The sequence below is a fragment of the Urocitellus parryii genome, chromosome 3 (assembly GCF_045843805.1).
Source record: "Urocitellus parryii isolate mUroPar1 chromosome 3, mUroPar1.hap1, whole genome shotgun sequence".
Lineage (NCBI taxonomy): Eukaryota > Metazoa > Chordata > Mammalia > Rodentia > Sciuridae > Urocitellus > Urocitellus parryii.
The window spans coordinates 16,624,195-16,650,427 of record NC_135533.1 but is presented as its reverse complement, the minus strand read 5'-3'; the positions used below and the strand labels follow the sequence as shown (position 1 = coordinate 16,650,427).

Genomic DNA, 26,233 nt, shown 5'->3' with positions numbered 1-26,233 from the left:
CAGGGTCAAATAAGACACAAACCCTTGAGAGATTCTGTTTTGGTGCCATGGTAATGACGGTAGACTTCTGTTTTTAATTTTTAGTATTGGGATAATTATAGATGAACAGATGTCGTTAGAAGTAATACAAAGAAATTCCATATAGTCTTCGCCCAGTTTGTTCCAACCTGGTATTTTGCATAACTCTAGCCTGGTAGCACCACCACAAAACCTGCCACAGAATAAGTTCTGTGTGTCTATTTAAATTTGTGTGTCATGTCAATGCACATCACTACCAATGCCATGAGCAGCTCCTAATGCACAGATCCTGTGCATCATCATCTATAGACACAGTCTTCTAACTTCTAAATGCCTGGCCACCAATCTTTTCTCCAACTCTTTAATTCTGTCATCTTAAGAATGTTATGTAAGTGAAATTAAACAGTCTCTGACCTTTTCAAATCGTCTTGTTTTTACTTAGCATAATTTCTTGGAAATCCACCAAAGTTGTATGTGTCAATAGACTGCATTTATTATTGCTGACTAGCCTTCCGTGGTATGGTTATACCACATTTAGGCCAATCATTCACCAGTTGAAAGATATCTGTTTATTTTTCTTTCTCTACTTTTTAGCTATTACAAATAAAAGTACTATAAACTTTCATATTTTAGTAGAAAGAGAAGTTTTCATTTTTCTGGGATAATGACCAAGAAACTGATAGATTGCATGGTAAATCCATGTTCAGTTTTTTAAGAGAAAAGCATCACAATCCTTTCAAGTGCAGTTGAATAATTTTGTATTTCCTCTAGCACTACAAGTGATCTAGGTTCTCTGCACCCTCACGAGCATTTAGTATTTTTACCACTATGTTTGTCTGTGTAGCTGCTCTGTGTAGCCACTCTGACATGTGTGTAGTGATATTTCGTTATGGTTTCAATTCCCAGTTCTCTGGTGGAGAAAAACAGTCGAATATCTTTTCAGGTGCTTATTGGCCACCTATGTATTATCTTTGTTAAAATGTCTGCTAATGTGTTTTGCTCACTTTTTTACTAGTACTTTCTTCATATTTTTCCTGTTTATATATATATATATATATATATATATATATATTTGTGTGTGTATATATCTGTAAACATTATATATATAATATGTCAATGTATATATATATATATATATATATGCCAATTCTTAAAGATGTTAAACTTTTCATAGATGGAATTTTAAGGTTTCCATAGGCAAAACTAAAATGTATCTGAACCAGAACCCAGTGTGCCTTTACTGAGCTCCTCGTCATTCAAAAATGTACCCCAAGGACTTGGGAAGTAGTTCAGTGTACAGTGTTTACCTAGCATGCGTGAGGCCCTGAGTTCAGTCCCCAGAACTTGGAAAAAATGTACCCCAAAGGTTACAGAGAGAAAGAAACATGCATTGGCCTTCTTCAACTTGCCAATAGACCAGTGTACATTGCATTTCTCCATCACACAGGTATTACATTGGGGGTATTAGGTCCCACAATGGCCACAAAAGACAAAGCATCTGGGGTTCAATACTGGGTTGAAGTTGAAAGTGTTGAGAGAATCTGCCTCAGATATACAGATCAGATCCACATGAGGCTGGGCAGTCAGTGAGAGGAAAAAAATCTATAAAAATTGGCCATGACCAGCCCCTGTTTGATCAATAAGTGAATCTATAAACTTATGTGAAGGGAGGAGAGGAATTCAAAGAGAGAGGGCTTAAGTGTAACAGAGGGACATAAGGAAAAGGAAGTTAATAAAATGGGGAAAGAAAATTAAAGGAACTTGAAAGAGGGAACTTGAAAAAGAAGTTAGTTCAAATTTGGCCATTAATACCTGGAGATATTTTTTGTTTACTCATCTGTTGGGGGGGAAGTGTCACTGGAAACCCGTAAGCACAGGACATATCCTGCATAAGACAACAAGAGATCACCTGGACCAGAGTGTCTCACTGGTGCAGAAGCTGAGAAATCCTGGGGTTAGACAAGATGTGTGGTCATCTTGCAGCTGATAAAATAAACGTTTTTAGAAAGAAATAGTACCCAAACTCAAAAAAAGACATTTGATGGAAATACACCAGGATTATCTCAGAATAGACTAAAGCCGTAGCACAGTAGAAAGAGTCTTACCTCCAAATTGCTTTTTCCAGTTGCAGGGGATCTTACATCTCTGGGTCTTCATGGTCTGCTTGCACTCGGCTCCAGTGCGGGTGCCCTCCCGGGTGCCCAGCCCGCAATCCCCGCTGGTGGGCACACACACGCTCCACTGCCATTCTCCACAGTCAGACTTCTTCACTTTTTTTTCTGGAAGTAAAGAACCAAAAATAACCAACATTCAGAAAACTGTTTATCTCCTAGATAAAACTAGGTTCATCCTGAGAGCCTTAACTGTAGAGAGCTGTTTACCTCTATCTTCTGTCCAGTAAACAGGAGGAATGTGACAGATGTCAGTCACCTGATCGAATCAATGAGTAATCAAGCAAAGAGAGAAATAAAACTGAAGGAAGAGCTAGAACTACTACTAGTTTAACACCTATATGTGTTAAACTAAGTGACTTACTGACATCTCTTTCTACCAACAAATATTTCTATTAAAAAAAAATCAGATGTTCAAGGGCTGGGGTTGTGACTCAGCGGTAGAGCGCTCACCTAGCACATGCAAGATGCTGGGTTCGATCCTCAGCACCATATAAAAAATAAACAAATAAAATAAAGGTATTGTGTTCCAAATATAACTAAAAAAGTATTTTTTAAAAATTAGATGTTCAGAAAAAATTAGGCCGAAAGAGAAAACATTCTATTAGAACCAACAGTTATTAGATCATCTATTTCACTGCAGGTGGACATCCCTTTCTGCCTTGTGGATGGAATAACAGACATAACACAGACATAAGCAGACTCCCCACTCCACAGCCTGTTCTGACTCTGGGAGCGACACAGGGAAGGTGCTACATAGGCTTCAGTTTCCTTCTTTGTAAATTTAAGATTGAAACAAACATCCTTGTGTGACATTATTTGGGGAAGAGAGATGACATATTTAAATGACTAAGAGCTGTTATTTCTAACACAGTGTCTCCTCACATTCTTTATAAGAATTATTATAAGAATCTCTTCTTTTATAAAAGCACCTGATTAATAGTCAATGTTCTATACAGGGACCCCCTAATAGGATCATATTCCAGAACCTACAGTGAGGAAAAAATAAGGGAGATGTCTCTGCTGCTTCTAAATAATTAGAAGAAAGAAAGAAAAAAAGGGGGGGGAGGAGGGATTAAAGGCAAGGGAGCTGGGAGCAAAGGTGGGGAGCTGGGTTCGATGGCTATTAATCAATGAGGCATCCCATCCTAACTCTGCTGCTTACCTGGTTTCTCCTTCTTCCCTGCCTCAGCAGTGTCCACAGCGGCCAAAATGAAAATGAATGCCAAGAAGACAGCTGCAAATTTTCGACGCTGCTGCTGGTACTGTTGGGACTGCATTCTAGGAATAACGAGAGAAAGAAGAAACAGAGATGTCAACCTCAGACAGAGAGACGTCGAACCCCTTCATGAAGGAAGGGCTCCACTTTACATTTGTGGAATGTTGGCTTTCAGAAAGATGCATGTCAACTATTATAAGCAGAATTTTATCTCCTCTCCCCAGTAGCTGCCGAAATACATGATCTTCTGTGACCAGTCAAGTATTTACAGATCAAATGCAAGTTTTCCACATAATTCCAGGAATTATGGAAGTGAAAGAATTTTGAAGACATGTATTTTAGCAGACTCCTATAGCAAATTTTGCTGATAGCATCACTTGGTAACATCCACAGCTACAACCATCTTCAGAATTCCTGATAATTCCTAGAAACAACCAGGGCATTGTAGTTCACAGGGCTCATTTGAATAATGAAAGATTGTCCCATACAAGTCTATGTCTACTTCTTCTCTTTAGATGCATTGCTAATAACTAATGGCTTTGATAGTTTTATTGCTTTCCGGGATCTTTTCACTCATCATTATTCCGGTATTCATTCATCGACCACAGATTGGAGCACGGAAGTAAAACTAGCACACCTGTGACACAGGCAGCACCAGCTCTGAACTTATGTTCTCAAGAGTCTCTAAATTCTAGGATGCAGAGAGGTGTCATTATATTCACTCATAATTGAAATTCTTCTCCACATTTGACTTGAATCAAAATCCCCAGATAACATTAGAAAGACCCTCTAGATCTTGAAGCCACTTGTGACAAACTGGTATCATATAGATATAGGTCACATCGCCAATACACCCCTGAAAGAAGTCTCAGTGGAAGGCCCGGGCCACCCAGCGGATCCAATGTCTATGGTCATTAGCTCGGAGCACTTCTTATTCCAAATGTGGCAATAGATGACTTTAGCTGTTTTTACACTCTAATCCAAATAAAACCTTTCATATATATAAAATATTGAGACCACTTTATTCTCATTCAAAAATATCTATGAAATGATACCATTTTTGGTGAATTTGTCCCTACTTCAGGGACATGGGATATGCTGTCTCTTATTAGTCTTTATTTTTCAACCAATCACTTGGGATCCATTGTATGAATAAGGTTCATTTCACTTCAGAATTAAAATTAATGTTTTGGTCATTTTGTCATTTCATTGAGTCACCTACCCTGGCGAACTATTCACCAACCATCTCCATCACTTTCTACACTCTAATATTGGATGTTTCATTCTTCCTAATACTAAATTTTTATGATTGTGCCCAAATAATGGTCACACAGGAAGGTTCTGATTGATTCCGAGGGTTTTTTTTTTTTTTTCCCCTGTGCTTTTCAAGGGACATGAATAACATAAGAAGCCAATCGAGATTTGCTGGTTTCCAAGTCTTGTAAGAGTTCTCACAGTTGAGTACCCTGGGCATCTCTATGATGACAATTTTCATAACATTCACTTAGCATTTAAAATTATTAGTTGTAAAGTGAACCAAAATGGATGTCTTCCAACTTTCTCCTAAGGCTGATTGAGAGCCTTCTTTCGGTGACTAACCACTTTGGCAAGAAAAACTGTTCATTTGAGTTTTTGTCACCTTTTCATTTGACTTTTCTTAAAACTCAACCAACTTTTCAGCTTTGAACTTTTAAATTTTAATGAATTTCTTTCCAAAACACCCCATGGATTTTCCTTCATGTTTAGCAATTACCTAGGAACACCTGAAGTGTTTAGCCTATTGTGAATTAGATTACTACGAGAATTTGGAAATTCCCACTGAGAACATACAGCTCCTAAGGAAAATTTCTGACCAAGGAATGGGACGATCCACCCTACTCTGGTAGCACATGTACAGGAAGAGGGGTGAGAAGCACCTTGGAGTCCTCCAGGGAACCATGGTCACTTGGCAGAAGTGGAGCAAACTCCACCTTCCACAAATAGCACAATAACATGCATACACACGTACACACACGCACACACTTACACCAGAGCTGTGGAAACAAAGGAGCTGTCGTACACAAACTCAAACCTCAGCATTTCTGGTTTTACATTGCAAACCTCTTACTTTCAACGTTATTTTCAAGATCTCTTAAGCAAGTTACATTCACTTATTGAGAAGAGGATAAAAAGCCACGCAGACCAAGAATTTCCTTTTCATGTGAATTTTTGAGTCCCAAAGTGATCCACTAAATGAATGCTCATAACTGAACTATGAATTGAGTAGAAAGAAGGGGGGATGGGAACTGGGATGAGAGTTGGAGAGATGGTCCAAGGAAATGTGCTCTGCCTGCTTCTGATATTGATTCAGAGCAATTTAGAATTTTAAGGAGTGGGTCAGTTGCGAATTTCAGCCCTTAAATATTCTAAGGGAAAACTGCGCACAAGCCCACGTTTGCCGTGAGCTGCCTGGCCAGACGTGTGCAGCCCAGGCTTCTGTTTCTTCTTTGCATCCTCCCTTCCTTTTCCTCCTCCTTTGCCCCTCATGCTACTTAAGTCTGTATCTTGAGAACTTAGATTTTCTGGGTAGATAAAAAGGAATAAAAGTTATTTAAAAGAAAAGAGCAAGAGGTTTGGAAATGGGATTATTAAAATTATCCCAGACATCAAATGTGCCTCAACAATACCCAATTAGCCTGCTGGTGCCTCCCTGTCCTAGTAAATACTTGAGCAATCAGTATATGTGCAGATAAATAGTTCCCCTTCCTTGTGGTATTTGCATAGTTGATTGTTCATTTGTCCTAAGCACCAGGTGAAGGTGTAGAGTTTAACCCTGCCTGTTCCCCAGCAAAGGTTGGGATTTTCCATTGGTTGGGATTTTTCCAAGATACTCCCCAAAAGTAAAGGGTGGTGTTGAGGTGCCAAATGAGCCTAGTAGCATAAACTTTGTGCTTAACAAACTGACATTTGTTTTTTCATATTGAGGAAAAACAGTGGGAGAATGAGGCTTATTTACTTATTTCTCACCTCCTCCTTTTACAGCCTTCTTTCTTGCACTTGCCCCAAAAGATGTAATTTCCTACAGTTTAACAACTGAGTTGAACATTGCCATAGAAGAATGGTGGTGTCCGGAAGTTATTGTTATCTCAATGAAGTCTGAAACTCAAGGATTCGTCTTCAGGAAACTAACCCTAGGGGACACTGCTCACTTCTTAAGAGCCAATCTCTTCTCTTGAGAAATAGCTGATTAGGAGAAAAGAGCTCACCTTTCCTAAAGCATTGTAGTGGGATCTAGAATTTTTAAGATTGTGACATCTGCTGTAAACTCAAGGCAGGGATGGTGGGAACTATCCCCTGGGATCTGTTGGAATGGATTAATATGGGATTTCAAGGCAGAAGTTTTGGCTAAAACCTCAACACCACCCTTTACTTTGGGGGAGTATCTTGGAAAACCCTAACGAATGGAGTTATTCTTCATATCTGTGAAGTGGACATACCATGTAGGACAGTAGTATAACTGCTAATGAGGATTGTCATAATGATAGCAAGACGTAGACATAGAGATGATTCCAAATATGAAGAAATATATTATTAGTTGATGAGCAAAATTGGTTTGCCCTTACATCTTCTTTACTTAAATGTTTGTTATAGAAGAAAAAAGGAGAAGAGGAAGAAAAGGAGGAGAGAGAAGAAAGAAAGAAAATGAAAAAACAAGCATACACTTTACATTATCTAGTATTATCCAAATGCAAAACAAAACAAAAAAGAAACGGAGAGAGACATCATTTAATTAAGGCCAACTAAGGGGTTGTTCACCTTTATCAGGGCACAAATTCATCTTGCCTTTACTCTTAATGCATAATACAAACTCACAGATCTTCACCCATGGTATTTCTTTTGAGTCCAGAGGTCCTGTGTTGAGAGCTAGGAAATATGTTGATGTACTTAAGCTCGTGTGAAACATGAAAAAGCTTCTCTCCTTACAAGTATACTTTTACGTCCTCCCCAGGTGTTAAAAACATTCTTCCTCTTCTTTTTAATAAAAGTACTGAAGACCAGCTCTAGGGTTTAGTTGATGCTCTGCTGGTGGAAAATATCTCTGCATTCAATGGAGGAGTGAGCCTTCATGCTGAAATGTCTCTGGCCTTTGTTGATGCCACAAGATGTGGAATGCACTTAAGAAAGTGAGTTTACAACAACAGTGCTCATGCAGTATCACAGCAAAAGTGACATCAGAAGGGTGTAGGTGTTCCTCATCACCATCCCAGCCACATTCCTCTAAAAGTAACTTAAATCGTAATTAGATCCTAGTGTTACTCAAGGGCTTTATCTCAGTGTCCTTCCCTAGATTTGCCTAACTTTAACATGTATTTTAATTTGCTTTTAGCAAATAGGATGGCCCTCCATTGCGTTCTATTTCTTGCTTTTTATTTTTTGCAAAACCTGGGCCATCTAATCAATAGTATTACTTTTTGATGACTGCAAATTTGGACTGCAACCCTCTTGTGTTTAGCCTCAGATTGGCAGCTAGATGCAGAGACTCAGGTCAGACTCAGACGCTCTTTCTGTGTCAAGACTATAAGTGGTGTCCTGTCCTTTGACCAGGAGCTGCATGATATTTTGCTCTTGCTCTTCTGTGATGTTTGCAGCCATTGGTGTTTGATGGGTACTGATGGAGCTTGCCAAATGGTGAGATCCTAATTCTACCTTTTTATTTTCATTTATTATGTGAGATAATTCCATAAAGAAATGTTTTCCTTTGTCTAATAGTTTGCTATACAGTTTACATTTTGTCAAGAAATGCTGGATAAATGCTGTATTCTTTCCTTTTAATCACCTAGTTTTCAAGATTATGCATTTGTTTCCTATTATTATTAAAATGTGGCCAATTACTTTCCCTCTTTAATCTTATAAATTGATGAATGTATTCATATTTTAGGGGTTTTAAGACAGCACATTTCTTAATCTTTATTGAAGCTCTAACTGTGCCATCTTTGGCCAGTGTGATTCTCCTAAGTTCACTCTTCAATTCTTTGGACATAACCTTTGCAATCTTGGATAAGGTCCTTGCTCAGGTAGGCTAACATGTCCCTGGTCTATCTTGCCTCAGATCTGAAATCAGTAACTCACACATGGATTCTTTTTGTTTTGATAATAAATGATGTTTCAAGCCCAAATCTGGATAAGGATGTTGGACATAGAAAATGACATAATTAACTATCACAAAATTAATATTTTTATTTGTCCTACATTACATAAATAAACTCATATATATTAATATTAAAATACCAGTTATGAATCCTAAAAGCAGTTAAATTCTTTTTGCATATACCATCTTCTTTTAGCCCAAATTTTTGCAGTTGCTTCATAATCTGTCTTCAGACGTTTTATTCATGACCTGCAATGTCATCTTTTTGAATTCTCATTATTTTAGTTATAAAAACAGCTATATGTTTATGTCGACCACTAGTTTTTATATCGGTGCCTATCATGGCAATCCAAATCTCATTCTGCAGTAGATTTTTATAGAAAAGCTTGTAGGAATAGTATTCAATTTATCGAATATTGATAACAAATTGGCCCTTTCATCTGTAAGAGTGACATTTGTTGAATGTAACCTCCATGGTTCATGGCTTCTTCCTTTAAGGGTCTAAAATATGTTCACCCATTTTCTTTCATCATAAAATATGTCTGTTGAAAAGTCTAATAATAATTTAAAGTGCAAAAATTTTTCAAACATATGGCTTAGTGGTGTTTATTTTGGGCTGAGATTCTCAGATAATTATGGGCCAAATTTCTTTGTCTATTTTGAGCATTTATGACTTCTCTCAAATCCTTTCCATATTTTTTAATTTAAAAGAAAATTACTTGTTTTATCTTCAACTTATATTGATATGACTTGTGTTTGCTCAATCTTGTGTTCCTTCTAGTTTAGCATTCATTTCTAAAATATTTCACTTTTGTTTCTAATTCTTGAGTTTTGCCACCCTATTTCTGAGTTTTCCTGATGAGGAGGATGTGGTGTTCTTTAGCAATTTGAATTGCTTCCTTAACATTTTCTAGCTCATTTTGCAACAATATGTATTTTAGTCAGCTTTTTCACTGCTGTGACTAAAGGATCTGACCAGAACAACTATAGAGGAGGAAAAATGTATTTTAGGGCTCACGGTTTCAAAGGTCTTAGTCCCTAGAAGGCTGGCTCCATTCTTTGGGGCTCAAGGTGAGGCTAAAGGTCATGGTGGGAGAGTGCGGCAGAAGGAAGCAACTCACATCGTGGTAATTAAACAGAGAGAGACTCCAGTCTCCAGATACAAAATATGTACCCCATAGCCACGCCTTAATTCCCATCCCCTCCAGCCACAGCCTATTAAATGCAACAGAAATTAATTCACTGATTGGGTTAAGATTCTTACAACCAAATGTTTCTCCTCCAAACTTTCTTGCATTGTCTCACTCATGAGCTTTCAGGGTACATTACAACTAAACAATAATAATACATGTCAGAGTTCTTTTTTTTCTGTTTCTTGAGCATATTCAAATATGCTCACACAAATATGCTTTTGTTGCCTGTAGGGTTATTAGTTCAGTCCTCATGCTCTGTATTCTCTTTTTAATGGTCACATTGAATGCAATTTTATTTCAATATGTATCTCTTGTTCATATTTACATGGAGATAGCTGTTCTAATTTCACAGGATTCCTCCCTCTTTCTCCTCAAGATTATGATTAAAACATAATGGCTATCTTTCTGAGGTGTTCTGGTTCAATTTTCTTCTACAGACTTTTTCTCTGGGCTTTGCTTTATTTCTCTGGTGCTCTTCTGATCAATTTCAGTTTTATTCCCAGCTGTTTATCCTCACTGTCAGGTCCTGACCTGAAAGGGAGTCCTGGTAGGTTAGCTTTTATTCTCAAATTGGCTCATCATGATTTGTGGATGTGTGGGGAGGGTTGGGAATTCTCCCTGATCAGCTTCCTCTCAGACACCAGTAGCCTGAAGGTGTTGAGGCTATTAGCGATTTGCTCTCACCCACTTTTATTTTCATATTTGTGGGAAATAATCTGTCCCCAGTTTTGCTTTAAATCTCTCAATGGCTTTGGTTCTACCGTCTATCAACTTGCTCCCTCTATTTTCATATGAGGATTCAGGAAGATCCCCAAAACATCCTCAGATCTCCTTCTTCCCCAAATTAACACATTATTTCGCTAAACTTTTGGAGGGCACCCACCCTGTGCCAGCCATGGATTGATATTCTCATGATACACTAGTGACAAATGCCGAAATATGCATTTTGTCTTGTCCTTGTGAAGCTTTCGCTTCAATAAAGTTTACAGTGCAAAAAGCAAAATAGCCAATTACAGTTTATTATGCTGTGATTAAAAAGTACAGAAAGAAAATCAGGAAGAAGAAGGAAAAGGCAACTAATTTGTATTTCCCTCTGTTTGTTAAAAAGTAATTTAAAGCAGGGATACAGTTAAGGCCAAAGATAGAATTTCACCAGCTTTTGCATAATGTTATTGAAAACATTTATAGACAGAAATTAGGGAGTATAAACTATTAATCATTTCCTGTTTATTTTAGTCAAATAATCCAATTCCTATATTTCCTTACTTAGTAATAATTTTAATTTAGTTTAAGAGCTACTTATATTGATTTATCAGTTGGAAATGTATTTATTTAGTTAACAAATATATTTATATGCTCTATTGCAGGACTCATTTTTAGTTCTTTGCATATACTGACTTAGGTTGATATTAACTGATAATTGAATCATCGTTGAGAATGTATCCATCTACTTCATTACTTAAAAACTTTGAGATTGGAGATGAGTCAATCAAGATGATGAGATTTCTAACCTCGCCATACAAGCTAAAAGTTCACAAAGGAACAAGTAGCAAGTAAACAAATTCAAAATTAAAATAATTGACGATGGTGATAAATTTGGGGAAAAAAATCTAAAAGATGATTGATGAAGGGTGACTGTAGAAAGATGACTGATGGGGTGGCTTTCAGGGCTTTGAACATATGACTAAGAAAGAGCCAGTGGAGGAGAGTATTTCTTACTGATTAATATTTTGCATTATGGAACCAAATTATCACTTTTTCGTCTTCTCCCTTCTCTTCTGAGGCTGGATTATCGTGTTTTTTCCTCCAAACATTTATAATTCCCCTAGAATTCAATAATTTGCCATTTGTGCTCTTAACTGGCCTCGTTCTCCCCATACTACTGTGATCTTTATATCCATTTAATCTTCCTAGGTTTAACAAATCAATTTATCCTTCCTCTTGGACCACAGGATTCAACCCATTGAAACCTGAAGTCCTACCAGCTCACAATCTAGTTAATACCTAATATCATAATTTCAAAGTTAATATCAACTAAACAAATCAATTTTAAGTAATGTTTACCTTTTCCAAGAAATATAATGATGACCATTATTTATTTAGATGCAACATACCAGAATATTCATCTCTTACATTTTCTGACTTAATAATAGAGCAGGAAATTCATTTTGAAGAGGAACCCTTTCACCTCTGCCCCCTATTAATCTGTACAAAGATGCATAAGCTTCTTGAAAATTGCTTTCTACTTCTAACTGAACTCTAAATACATAGAAGCACGCAGGAAGGAGGAAGGAAAAAAATACATCAACTAAAACAAGTATTCAGAGGAAATGTATCGGGCTTTCCCTTTATAAGATAACTGTGGGTGTTTGTGCCATTACTTGGCAGTGCAAATGAGTTAAAAATGGACTTGGGTTGTGTATGATTCCCTTGGTGCTTGAACTGGTTATAATCATAAGAACCTGGAGATTGACTTTGGGAATTCTAGAGTTTTCTAGTTTCCTTGTCATTCTTTTAATACTCTATCTGCTGCAATTTGTAAGAGGAAGAAGTAAGAGTTGGGGAATAAAGCAGACCTGGGTTAGAATCCCACCCTGGCTGGGTAATGGGAAGCAATACATTTCCTTTCTCTAAAATGTATTTCCCTTAGTTGTAGACATAGGTATAATATCTTCCTCACAATATTTTAGGATTAAAGACTCTGCATAAAAAATAGGCAAGACAGTGCCTGGCACGGGGCTGACCCATCTTTCTTTCCTCTGTTTCCTTTCCTAACTTCCACAGCAGCCCTCTTGCCTCTGCACCTTTAACTGTACTAAAGCAACAAACTCACCATCTGCGTAGATGCCATCCCATCATTGAAGGCCAATGCTGAATGTTCCTGGGCAAACCTGGCAACGCAGGTCTCCCCCTCACCACGCCATGGTCCTGTCCCTGGACACACTCCTGCTGCCTTTCTTCTCTCCTTCTAACCTGTACTCCCCTGAAGCCTCGCTGTCTAGACTAGCTCAGACCTTTCTCTCTCACAGGCACCCTTCCCCTTCGTCCCCTCTCTCCCTACACCTGCTCTATACATCTTTGGCCAGAAAGAAGTGCTTACTCTTCTTTGAACCCAGAAGCAGTGTTTTAATCAACTAGTCCTTGCACCTGCTGTCCTGTGTGATTGGAAGTTCTTCCTCAAATCCTTCTACCTGGTCAAACTTGATGGCCTCAGAAGTTTATTTTACCCTCAATGAAGACTTTGCTGGGGTAATGATATCTTTGTACCTTCAGAGTGCACTGTGCTATATCCATTCTTCCATAGACTGTTCTCATTTGCATCTCCCAAACACATGAGACTCATGTTATTGATTCCATAGCAGATAGCATGCGAAACGGAAAAGAAAATGACCCCAGCTGTCTAGACCTTCATGTCTGCTAGCCATCATGCCTTTGGACCCCTTCATTTTCTCTTCTTTTATTATCAATACTAGCAATTATCTCTTTCCTACAGTTACTTCTTTTCAAAACATCGAATGAAAAGCAAAATCAAACAATATAAAACAAAATCAGACATTAGAATCGTGATAAACAAAATGTAGAAAATAACAAAGCTGTTTTGTGAGGCAGATACTCAAAACACAACTAAAATTCTTCCCTAGCTGATTGACGGGTGTTTGGTTCCCATACCATAGTCAGATCACAAATTCTCATCTTAGGAATAGCTCTCAGCCATCCCAGCAATGGGCTTTTGAAGTTCTAGATATCAGAGTGGCTGACATTCCAAACAGCCTCTGAGGAAGATCAAAGCCTTTGGATAATACAAGTATGTACGCATGTGTGACTGTTTAATATGTGTACATGTAATAGTAAACGTGTTTACTCACTTAGATACAACTTTCTTGTAATCAATGAGTCCTTCAAAGGACAGCATAGTTGTCAAGTATTTGTTAAATAAATGAATAAGATAAATATAGAAGAGAAAAAACCAGCTTGGGTTCAAGTAACTGACCAAGCTATCTAAAAATAACACTCACCAACATCTCTGACCCCTTACCTGGAGTTATTTTTTTTTATTTTTTATTCTAATTTGTTATACATGACATCAGAAGGCATTGCAATTCATAGCACACATATAGAGCACAATTTTTCATATCTCTGATTGTATACCAAGTATATTCACATCATTTGGGTCTTCATATAAGCATGAATTAATGTTGTCTGTACTATAGCTTTATTTTTGCTGGCTAATTATCTCTCTCTCTCTCCCAAGAGGGCCGATTTCTGAAGAACAGCAGCTCTGGCTGGTGTTGAGATCACATTGAAGACAGGTGGGGAAGCACAAAGAAATGTAAAAACACACCCCAGGGGTTATGCTGAGCCCTGAGCATTATCTGCCATAGCAGCTAAAATATATCTTAATTCTGACTTTTTTTTAAAAAACTAAAGGACTTTAATTTTTTATTTAAATCAGTTTTTACTACCTTGTTTATGAAATACAAAGAACTATTAGGAGTAGCCTAACTTTAAGGTTACAAAGTCTAAAGAACTCTTGGGTAGACATGCTATTTTTACTTTATCATTCTGCTTTAAAAATGTACCAAAAATGGTGGTTTTCTGTTTTCAATATTATATTTGAGGGATTGTATTCTTATGGGGGATTTTGTACTTTCTATTTTATTTTTCTTTATTTATAGAATACTTTTCCTTCTGAACTCTCACTCATTTTATATTGGTCTTTTGTCAAATGATTTGACCATTGCCTTCAATTTCTATGGTCACATGTAAGCAGAGATTATGTTTGTGATAATCATTTTGGTCTTCTAGTGCTGCCTTATTTAAACACCGAGCCTTAAAAAGTGCCAAGTACATGAGTGTAGAACTTCAGTTGCAGCTACACACAGCACAGAAAGGAATCCAAGTTCCAGCTTAAACTAAGTGCATATCAGTTAGACTAATAAAGTAGGGCACACATTTAATTTACAGAAATAGGCAACTTTCAGACTGAACCATGTTAACGGCATGGTGGCACTCACTGGAGAAGTATATTTTAGGATATTTTGATTAGACCTTCATAAACAAATTTTTATAGAAACTACTAAGAGCTAGACCTGTGTTGGGGAGTGGGAATATGAGAAATCAGTATGATACAGCCCTCTCCCTAAGAGTTTTTTATTTAAGTCAGTTTTTACCACCTTATTTATGAAATGCAGAGAACTAAAATAGATAAATGAATATGATCTAGGGAAAAATAGATAAATAAATATGATGTTACACTACAGTAAATATTGTGAAATTATTACACATGCGATTTTATCTGAATACACAGGCCCAAGTGATCTTGTTCAGTAGGATGGAAGGTGACAGAGAAAAAGCAATGTTGACACCTAAGTGAAGAAGGAAGGGAAGAAAGGAAACTGCAGGCAGCGGAGACCACATAAGCCAATGTGTGGAGGTGACTGTTCTGCAATATTCAGAGACAAATTGTGGTTACAGAATAGACAGTAGCCAGAAGTAGGGGATAGATCTCGAAAGGAGAAAGAGGAAATGGGTGAATCCTGAAGCTTTGAGGGAATTTAGTAGAAAGACAGATTCACTAAGCAGACTGGAGAAGTGGTAGGGTAGATTGTAGAGGGAAGAAAAGGCCATGTACCATATCAAGGTGGCTGAACCATAGTCATCACACAAAGACTCAGCCTCCATGTGAATAGTTCATCCAGATGTCCTTTGCATTGTACTTTGGCTACTGCTTTGATATTGCTCTTATTTTGGTTCATCAGTTCTGTGGATGTTTAAGTATTTCAGTGTTGGTTAATTTTTTATTATAAAAGTACTGTAATTGGGATTCAAGAGCAAGCTCCAAGGCCCCAAAATGTCACACTCACATACACAGAAAAACAAATTCTTATTTTCTCTTAGAAAAACAAAGTTGAGCTAAAGCAGAACTTTTTTTTAGAGCACAGGAGTTTTCAAAGGGAGGCATCACGGGTTGCTGCAAAGCATTAGGAGGATCCTAGCAGGTGTATTGAGAGGCATGTGCCCTTCAGAGTTCCCCCACCTTTATCTCAGTTTTGGTTAGAACGGGTCCTCTATAACTATTTTAATCATTGACTTCCTTGAAAGATTTTATTTGTCAAATAATAATGGGTTTAAAAATCACTCATCTATCCAATCTCAAGGCCTAACGGAAGTATAATGAGATTTTGGAGTCAGTCCAATTTCCTCTGCATTGGCTTAATCACTTACTATATCTGTGATCTGGACAAAGTAATCAATTTCTTCCATTATCATTAACCCATCTGTTTTTGTCAGGTTTTTCATTGCTGTTACCAAAAGACTGACAAGAACAATTAGAGGAAGAAAATTTTATTTGGGGGCTCATTGTTTCAGAGATCTCAGTCCATAGATGGCCAACTCTATTCCTTAGGTATTAACACGAGACACAACATCATGGCAGAAGAGTGTGGAGGAAGAAAATGGATCCGCACATTACACCAGGAAGCAGAGAGAAAGACTCCACTCACCAGGGAACAACAGAAATCCCAAAGGCATGCCCCCAGCGACCCACCTCCTCCAGCCACACCTACCTGCCTACAGGCACACCTCAGTTAATTCCCATGAGGAGATTCATGCAATGATTAGGTTAAAATTCTCACGCCAGTCATTTTACCTCTAGACTTTCTTGCATTGTCTCACACATAAGCTTCTCCAGGACATCTAATATCTAAATTATGTCACTACTTATAGAAAATAGAGTTTTATTATGTATATTCATGATTTATATTATTAAAATGAGATAGAAGGTATAAAATGAGATAGAAGATATAAAATGCCTGATGTTTTGTCAGGCACATAGTAAGTGCTTCTTCAATGCAGCCCTTGGAGTTCTGATGGTGAAGGTGAAAGAGTATACATCTCCCTGAAGGGATATCAGAGGTAGCTTCATGAAGAGGGGGATCTGACAACATTTAAAGATGATTTAGATTATGATAAATGCTATGGTTTGAATATGAGGTGTCTTCCAAAAGCTCCCATGTTTATGCAGGAATATTCAGATGTACAATGATTAGATTTTGAGAGCTGTAACCTAATTTGTCCATCCTGATTTGAATGGTGAGGCAGGTGACGCATTGCTGGAGGCACTGAGGTCACTGGGAGCCTGCCCTTGGGGATCTTGATACCCTGGTTCCTCTGTCATGCCCTTCCACCACGCCTCTCCTTGGGCTCAGAACAATTGAGTTGGCCCCCCATAGACTGAGACCTCAGAACCAGGAGCCAAAATAAACTTTCCCTCCTCTAAATTGTTTGTGACATGTATTTTGCTCATAGCAATGAAAAGTTAACTAATACAATTAGCAAATCTGGAATGGAAAGTAATTCCAAAGGTGAAGGGGATCAAATAAGTCAGTTTCAGGTGAGAAATCAAGAGATCTATTTGAAGTCAGTTTGGTTTGGTAGTAAAAGAAGTTAATGTGGTGTACATAGTGGGTAGAACTTTGAAATTATAATTAGTTTTAGTGATTATTTAGTGACCACCTCCTGTATGCAAGATAGTATCCTAAATTATAAGGGAGATGCAGATGAGAATTATATATGATATAATGAACTCTACAGATGGCAAACTCTTTAAGGAGACTAAAACAATAACAGTATATGCCATATTTTTGTGTGAGGAAAAAAAAATGTAAGAAAATCAAAAGTGTTTATGATAAAATTCTTGGAAAAATCTCTTTTATGAGATTAAAAGGACGTGTCTTAAATATTGGCAGTAAAAACCAAAAGAAAGTCTTCTATATTGCAAACCAAATCAGTTTCTCAAAGTAAGAATCTCTAGCACTCACTAGTTATGGATAAATGCTCCAAGTTTACTGAAAATACAAATCTATTCTCATACAGCCTGAGACCATATTTTAAAATATGTAAATCTCAGTTTCAAATAAAACTTTTTCTATCAGGATTGTTACCATATTTTCATATTGCTTTAAAATAATGGTTTCATTAACTGCTGAGTTCAGATAGCATTTTTAATAACTGTTGACTTTCTTTGTTCAAATGAATAACACAATTAAAAACATAATTAACAAAACAGCATGCAGATTTTCAAGTTCATTGGCATACCACTAAGCAAATAAAGAGTGTCCCACATTTCCATGTACTTGAGGGAAGGTGAAGAATAAAAATTATCTGGTTGATCTTGGTTATGAGTGTAAGGCAGATTTCTTAAGGCGGTATGAGTGAACTCAGAGACAAAGCTCGTCTATATCTGCCACAGTCAAATAACTAATCAAAGTGCTCATCTGAAAACTGAGAATTTTAAAAAGAGATCTTAATTTGTTGACTAGTCTGATGAAAACGATTAAGTTGATGCAGAGAAGAGACTAATTATTTATTGGATATGTCCCTGAATGGCCTCGGAGACCTAACTCGGCCCTCCTTGTTTATAGTTCAAGAGTAATTGTAGAATGTGCTGATAATATAATATCCTGAGATTATGAAAAACTGGAAATAGCAGCCCAAGTTCTATTCCCTCCTGTCTCAGAAAGGAAGTCCTGCAACATGTTAGACTAGACAATTTACTTATTGTGTGTATAAAACCCAACACAGAGTGGATTTCGAGGATCCCTAGGGTGCACTACACTGTGGGGCACATATCAATAACACTCGATCCTGAACAGCTTTCATTAGCCTCATGAGACTGGCTCACCATGAATTCCAGGTTTCTGTTATCCTTTGCTGCCTATCTGCGAGTAACAGAGTTGCTTTATGTAACTTGTGTAAATTTTCTTTTTCACCAGTCTGGTGCAAGTTGCTTGATACTGGAGCATGATACTAGTGTAGTGTTTAGAGTTCCCTCCTGAAATGTAAAAGGGTACACAAACAATGAACTTGCTTCATAGTTATTTTCTTAGCAGCAAATAAATTGTAGAAAGTCTTACCCAATACAACTTGGTTGTATCTAAAAGACTGTACCAGGTTGCATAATTTGATATATAGAATTACCAAAGAGCCTGTAAGAAATAGAATTATATTTCCAAGCCAATGGGATCAAATGCTAAAGCTACTTTCCAGTTTGGGTTACTACAGGAAGTAAAGTAAGCTGCTATGAACATTTGTGTACAAGGCTTAGTGTACACTAACATTACTAAATTAGTAATGTTGCAGGATATAAGATCAGTATACAAATATTATATATACATATATATATATATATATCACATATAAATATGATTTATATATATAATTGGTATATATTATATATGTAGATATATAGAGATATACACATATATGTAGATATATACATATATATAATGGGTAAATGAACTGAAAACTATTAAAGAAGATCCACAGTACATATACCAACTAACATGAAAATATTTGTTTAGTCAACAGCATTAGGAAAACTCACTGTAATACCACTAAACAGCCCACTTAACTGAATGCAATTTAAAGACTGTTGACAAAGATGTAAATTAACTTTCACAATCCAACTCTGGTGGTGGGCCTATTAGACAATTGCAACCCCTTTCAAAACATTTGGCAATTTCCTTAGAATTAAAAAAATACATCTACTGTGCAACTCAACCACTCTACTAACTTGGTATTTTTCCACACAAAAAAAAAAAAGAAAGAAAAAATTTAGGTCCACATTAAGCCTTGTACACAAATGTTCATAGCAGCTTACTTTACTTCCTATAGTAGCCCACACTGGAAATCATCAAAATGCCCACCAACAGGTGAACTGATAAATAACTTGTACTATATCCATGTTATCCTAAGCAAAAAAAAAAAAAAAAAGATTCTTGATACATGCAACATGTATGAATTTGAAAATCAGTAGTTACACAGATACGAAGTTTGGGGGAGTGGGGTGGTAGGTAAGATAAAGAATAGAAAAGAGCATAGGAAACATTTGGAGCTGATGGACATATTCATTATCTTGATTTTGGAATTTCATAAGTATATTCATAAATAAATAGTCATCAAATAAACAGATCAAATATGTGAAGTTTGATGATTAAACTAAATAAAGCTTTAAAAGAGTAGACACTGAAAAACTATAAAATAGGACAATAATCCAGAGATACCATGGTTGACCAAAAAATATTAAGGTCAATAATGTTGGAAGTAGCTAACAAGAATGCTGTGGATATGACAAATATATACAGCCATTCTTGTGAGAAGACAGAAGCCCTGCAATAACAAATGTAGTCAGAAAAGGGGGAATAAAAAAATGCACATGAAATGTTTACTGGATGAGACTAGTAGATGAATATATGCATCACAAGAGGGTTAAAACATTAAATGTAGTTCAATAGAGACAATCTAAGATAAACTATTACTTTAAAAAAATGAATAAAACTTCAGCGAACGATGGGGAAGTATTAAGTCTCATATACTCCAGTTAGGAGTTCTAGAAATAGAGACGAGAGAGCATGTGCCACCAGAAGTATTTAAAGATAGTAGTTGAACACTTTTAAAATTCATCAAAGCACCAACCTGAAAGACCAAGAAATTTAGCAACTCCCAAGTACGGTAAATACAAAGAAAATCTGAAATAGACACTTCATATTCAAACTGTTAAAAACTAAAACAAAGCGAAAAACAACAAAACAACCTTAAAAGCACTCAAGGAAGAAGTTATACTTCTTAGGGTGGAACAACTGTGAGGATGACTGTTTGTCTCTAAGTAAAATAATGGAAGTTGAGAGAGATTGGAACAGCAACAGATAAAAGAAAAACAGCAAAATAGAATTCATATTTTTTGAAAATTTATGATATATTTTTAAAAACCTGAAAGAATTTGATGCCAGTAAATTCTTTATGCAATATATTTTAACTGAAGTTCTTCAGACTAACTGGAAATATTACATACTGTATTTGACTACAGTCTTGCTTTATATGTATTACACATACATGTAACATATAAACATATATGTCCATGTGTCTTTTTTTTTTTTCTTGATACTGGAGATTGAACACAGGGACACTTACCCTCCACTGAGCCATATCCCCAGCACGTTTAATTTTTTATGTTGAGACAAGGCCTCATTAAGTTGCTGAGGCTGAGTTTAAACTTGTGATACTCCTTCCTCAACCTCCTGAGTTACTGTGATTACAGGCTTAAGTGTGCCACCATGCCCAACTTGTCCACTTGTCTTATGGATATATGAAAGTTCAGATCTACAGAATAGAATTAATTAAAGGCACAAATAAGGAAAAATACATTGCACAAATATAAGATGCTTTTTGTTAATTTTTAAATAGGTGACTACTTAAAGCAGGCACAATAAATTGAATATTTAAAGCAAACTAAATAAAAAATATAAAAGAATGATTAACCTTAAACGTATGATTAATTGCACTGAATATAAACTGACTGAATAAATCCATCAGAAAGCCAGTTGTCAAGCAATATTCAAACGTATGCTACCTAAAACAGACATATTTTAACTATTTATAAATGATTAAAAAATATTTTTTAAAGGATGGGAAAAGTTTTTTCACAAAAACATTAATTATAAGAATGTTGGTGTGATTTTAGTGGTCTTAGTCAATTTAGACATCAACAAAGGGAGAATTAGTAAAATAGGATTATTTCCTAAGTAGAATGGTTTATATTGATCAGGAAGACATTCACATAGCAAAATTTCCAAACACATCAATCAGACACTTCCAGAGCTAAATAAAAACCTGACAAGGATGTTACAGGAAATTGAAAAGCAATATGCAATGCATGTAAACATTAGAATATTTTTTAAAAAGTATAAAACCAAACCAAATCCAGCAAAAAAAGAAAGAAAGAAAGAAAAAAGATAAGAAAAGCTGAGGCTGTGGCTCGGTGGTAGAGTGCTTGCCTAACATTTATGAGGCACTGGGTTTGATCTTCAGAAACAAATAAAATAAATAAATAAATAATATAAATAAAATAAATAAAAGATATTGTGTTCACCTAAAACTTAAAAATGAATATTAAAAAAAAACAATATCAGGATACAAGGTCAGTTTACAAATTGAGTGTTAATATAGATGAGTATCCTTTATCCAAAATGTTTGGATGAAAAGTGTTTTGGATTTCAGTTTGTGTTTTGTTATTGTCATCATCATTTTTGTTCTGTTTTGTTTTTTGACATATTCACATATACATAAGAAGATACCCTTTGTGGGCATGCTTCAAGGAAAATTAGAGTATGTTTCAAAAAGATAGACCTCAGCTGAAGGTGTCTGGAATGATCCTTTTTCCCTTGAGAAAGCTGATTAGATTGTGTATTTTGACACATTTTGACAAAAACCTGTTACATGAGGTCAGGTATGGAATCTTTCATTTGTGATGTTATGTCTACATTCAAAAAATTCCAGGATTTCTCATAGAGTAGAAAAAGAAGATCCAGGGGAAGAAGGGAGGGAGGGAACAGGGTGATACTGGAGACTGGGATGGAGAAAAGTATGTTATACACTTTCATAGATATGTCAAAATGAACCCTATTCTTATGTATAGCTATAGTGCACTAAAAATAATTCCAGGTTTTGTAGCAGTTTGGATTTCAGATTTTAGGATTAAGGTTCTTCAACCTGTAATAAAACAATGGGGGGAAAATCGCAGGATCATCTCATCAGAAGCAAAAAATAATACAATTTGTTCAATTTCTAAAACTCTTGATGAAATTACGATGCATCAAAATGAGAAAACTGCTATAATAAAAATTCCTTAGGTATGTTCAGAGACTGTAAGGAAAAATGTTAAGATTTGGATCTGGAATGTCCACTGATAGCTGAACAGACTACTGGAAGGTGGTGGAAATTGTAGGAGGCGAGGCATGGTTGGATAAAGTAGGTCACTGGGGCATGCCCTGGAAAGGTATGGCTTGCCCCTGGGCCCTTTCCTCCCTCTTCCTACTTCCTGATTGTCATGAGTGGAGCAGTTTTCCTTCACCATGGCCTTGAGCTATGATTTTCTGCAATCAGGAAACAGACAGAGGAAGAGATAGAGGAACCAGGAACAAGATACGACATCTAAGGCCGTACCTGCAGCCACCTATTTTTTCCAGCCTCACCCTGTCTGCCTTCAGTTATCATCCAGAAGTCCATTCAAATTATTAATTAATCAGATTATTAGATTAGAGCTCTCATAATAAAATCATTTTACCTCTGAAAATTTCTGCATTAACACATGAGCTTTTCAAAGGACATTAAAGATCCAAACCATAATAGGGCCAAAGCCATGGAGCTGGCTGACCATGTACTGAAACATGACCCCAAATAATCTCTCCTCTTTTCAGTTGTTTTTCTCAGGTGTTAGTCACGGTGATGAGAATTTGAATAACACAGAAAGCTTCCAATGGAGACTAATTTTGAGTTTAGTCTTGAATAACAGATTAAATGAGGAAAGGAAGGACACTTAGGAAAATGTGTCGATCGAAGTAAGAATGATCTCTATTCCAGATACTATCCACTAGTTAAATGTTGCTGTAGCATCCATGAGAAAAACTGTGAAATGAGAAAGTAACTGCAGAGAGAGAAGGGACTAATCTCACGTCTCTTCCTTGTCCTATATAAAGGTGACATGAGAAACGTCGTGTCGCGCGCACTTCATGAGACAGGGAACCATGAAGAGTTTTGAGCACAGAAGGAGCCTAGTCATGTGTGGGTTTCTCAGAAAGCACTCAGCAGGCAATTCACAAAGTGAATGGAGAATGATGAGGCTTGACCCAGGGAAACTTAGAGAGGGCAATTTGACAGCCCAGCTGAGAGGAAAAGTCTTAAATTGTAACACTGAAAGGTGTGAGGAGAGGGGAAAGAGAAAGACTATTTAGTAGATAAGATCTATTTGGCTTGTCAAATTAATTGAATATTCTATGAGAAAATACATCCTAGGCTATCTTCCAGATTTCTGATGGATATGTTGCCAACATAGACAATGTGGGTTGATGAGCAGTTTCTTGCATAACACATACCTGCAGGGTCTCTCCTAGCAGCAGTATGCTAAGCATCTGACATATATGAAATGTGATTTAATTCTCAGAAAATCCGATTATTTTCATTATTTTACTAATGCTACATTTCAGATTAGTAATTAAATCCCAAAGAAAGTTAAGCAACTAAAGTAAGGAAAGGTAATAAAATTCCTTTGGGAATGTGAAGTTTGAGGCACGAGGTGGATATCTGAAGTGAAGCAGACAGTGGATGTGGATCTGGAAGACAGCTCTAGTCTAGACATAGAAATTAAAGCATAATCCAAAAATGTTTTTTGACTGAGTAGAAAGATTTGCAATTGCTGAAGGAAACCACAACTCAAGGAGTCTTAGAATAAGAACTTAAAAGGCAAGCAAGAGGCAAGAAATTCTTGTTCTGTCATAAGTGAATTACGAGCTGCAAATAGAAATTTTCTGGAAGAAATTATGAAAAAGATCAAATTCTTCAGCTAGGTGCCAATGGGAATAAGCAATAAAAAAGTATTCGTGGGGCTTGCTATGGTTTAAATATAAGGTGTCCCCAAAAGCTCATGTGTGAGACAATGCAGGAATTTTCAGAGGTAAAATGAATAGATGATGATGTTTTTAACCTAATCACTTGGTTAATCCACTGGTATGGATTAACTGGGTGGTAACTATATGCAGGTAGGGTGTGGCCAGGGGAAGTAGGTTAGTGGGAGAAATATCTTTGGGGTTTATATTTGGTCCCTGGCAAGCAAAGCTGTCTCTGCTTCCTGGTTGCCATGCCCTGAGCTGCTTCCCTCCACAAGGCCCTTCTGCCATAATGTCCTGCCTCACTTGGGCCCAGAGCTATGGAGTCAGCCAACCATGGACTGAACCTCTGGAACCATGAGCCAAAATAAACTATTCCTCCTCTGCGTTGTTCTTGTCAATGTCTTTTGGTCACAGTGACGAAAAAACTGACTAAATCAAGGCTTAATGAGAGTTTTAGTAAGTCATGAAGTTGGAAGAGAATATTGCTGTTTTAGAAGCAACCATTCATTTAAGATGACATTGGTTTACAGGCTGTTTCTTGGCCAGTGGCTATCCCGTGTGACCAGCCAAGTTACTGTGTTAGAAGAGACTAATAAATATTCAATGTGGCCTCCCGAATGGCTTGAGAACTTATGCAGTGGAAGAGGAAAGACTGCCCAAGAGTCAAGGCCCCAAGTGCCTCCTAAGGGAGTCAGTATCACTCAAAAAGATGACAAAGAAATGGAATCTCCCAAGACTCTTGCAGGTAATGTTGGCTAGAGAGACAAAGCTTTGGATCATAAAAGAGTAAGAAATAAGAGACCATCTCACTGCTTTCAGTCATGCCCCAAGGAGTCTGATGCACTGAATACTAGATACTTCTACAAAGCGCCAAGGAACTCTTTGCTACACAAAGTGCTACTCTGGGGCCAGCAGAATCAACATGCCCAGGCCAGGTGCTTGCTACAAGGCAGACTCAGGTTCCTGCCTGGACCTTCTGAGAGAGAATTGGCATTTTACAAGGTTGATCATCCTCCACATCCTTAGCATGTGAGATTTTGACTGATACTTTATTATTCTCAAGGAGAAAATGGGACATGATGGAGAAAGTGCCAGCATAGAAGCAAAATAGAGGGCCAGGAACTGACTGCTGTTATTCATGTCATTTTGTGCACTGAGCACTAAATTCACATTGTCTGTCACAATAGAGTTTTTTTCTTTTTAAGGCCTTCAAAAATGTTGGAGATATGGAAAAAAACTCAAAATATTTGAATGTAGTGTTAAAAATGGCTACATAACAAGGCATCATGCCAACTTTATAAAATAATAATATTTAGCACTCAAAAATTTCACTCTAGCTGAAAACCTTATTAGATTACATTTGTCACTTTGCAGGAATTTTTTAATACACTTAGTGATGATTTAGAAATAAATTATTTAAAGGCAAATAATTTTTAAAAAGAAACATTATAAATAAGTTTTACTCTCCCAAAATGCGTGTGTGTATGTGTGTGTGTGTGTGAAAGGAAGAGAGAAAACGGCTTTATGTGTAGCTCCCATAAACATATTAAAAGTTTTGGCCCCTCCCTTGACTTCCAGAGCTCCTAGATTCTCCTGGGTCTGTGATCTGAGCCCTGTGCGAGGCTAGGGTAGAATAGGAAGTATCAGGAATACCCCCACACCACCCCCTGTACCACAAATGATGTAAACTTCTTTCCCACACAGTTCCCACAGTCCTGGGCAGAGTGCAGATGGGTACTAAGGCATCACAAGGTAAAGATGAAATGTGTATTTCTTGGCTCAGCTGGCAAATGCTGGGTTGTTAATGCCTGCTTCCATACCAGAGACAAAACCCTAGAATCATCAAACAATTGCCCAGGAAGCCATTTGGATTGAAGCTAGCCTCTCCTTCAAGAGCGGAAGAGCTACAACTTGCCAGCTTTGATTTGCACGCCTTTCAGCTGCTATTTCCAGCCGATTCCGTTCATACAACTCTAGCTTTCATTTAGGGCTGAGCTCATTGACTAAAAAAATAAAGAAGAACAGGGGGGAAGAAGAAAAACAAGAAAAGAAATCAAGGA

General features: G+C 36.9%; 1 protein-coding gene across 2 annotated transcripts in view; it reads right to left on the bottom strand.

Moving 5' to 3' along the window:
- Positions 1 to 26,233, bottom strand: part of Ptn (pleiotrophin) — a 98,243-nt gene that overhangs the window by 19,863 nt on the left and 52,147 nt on the right. For both annotated transcript variants that reach the window (XM_026398569.2, XM_026398572.2), the window contains exons 2-3: positions 3,355 to 3,470; positions 2,124 to 2,297 (exon numbers count right to left, since the gene is read on the bottom strand). In XM_026398569.2, the coding sequence (XP_026254354.1) occupies positions 2,124 to 2,297; positions 3,355 to 3,469 (289 nt within the window). In that variant the 5' untranslated portion in view covers position 3,470. The remainder of the gene's footprint in view (positions 1 to 2,123; positions 2,298 to 3,354; positions 3,471 to 26,233) is intronic.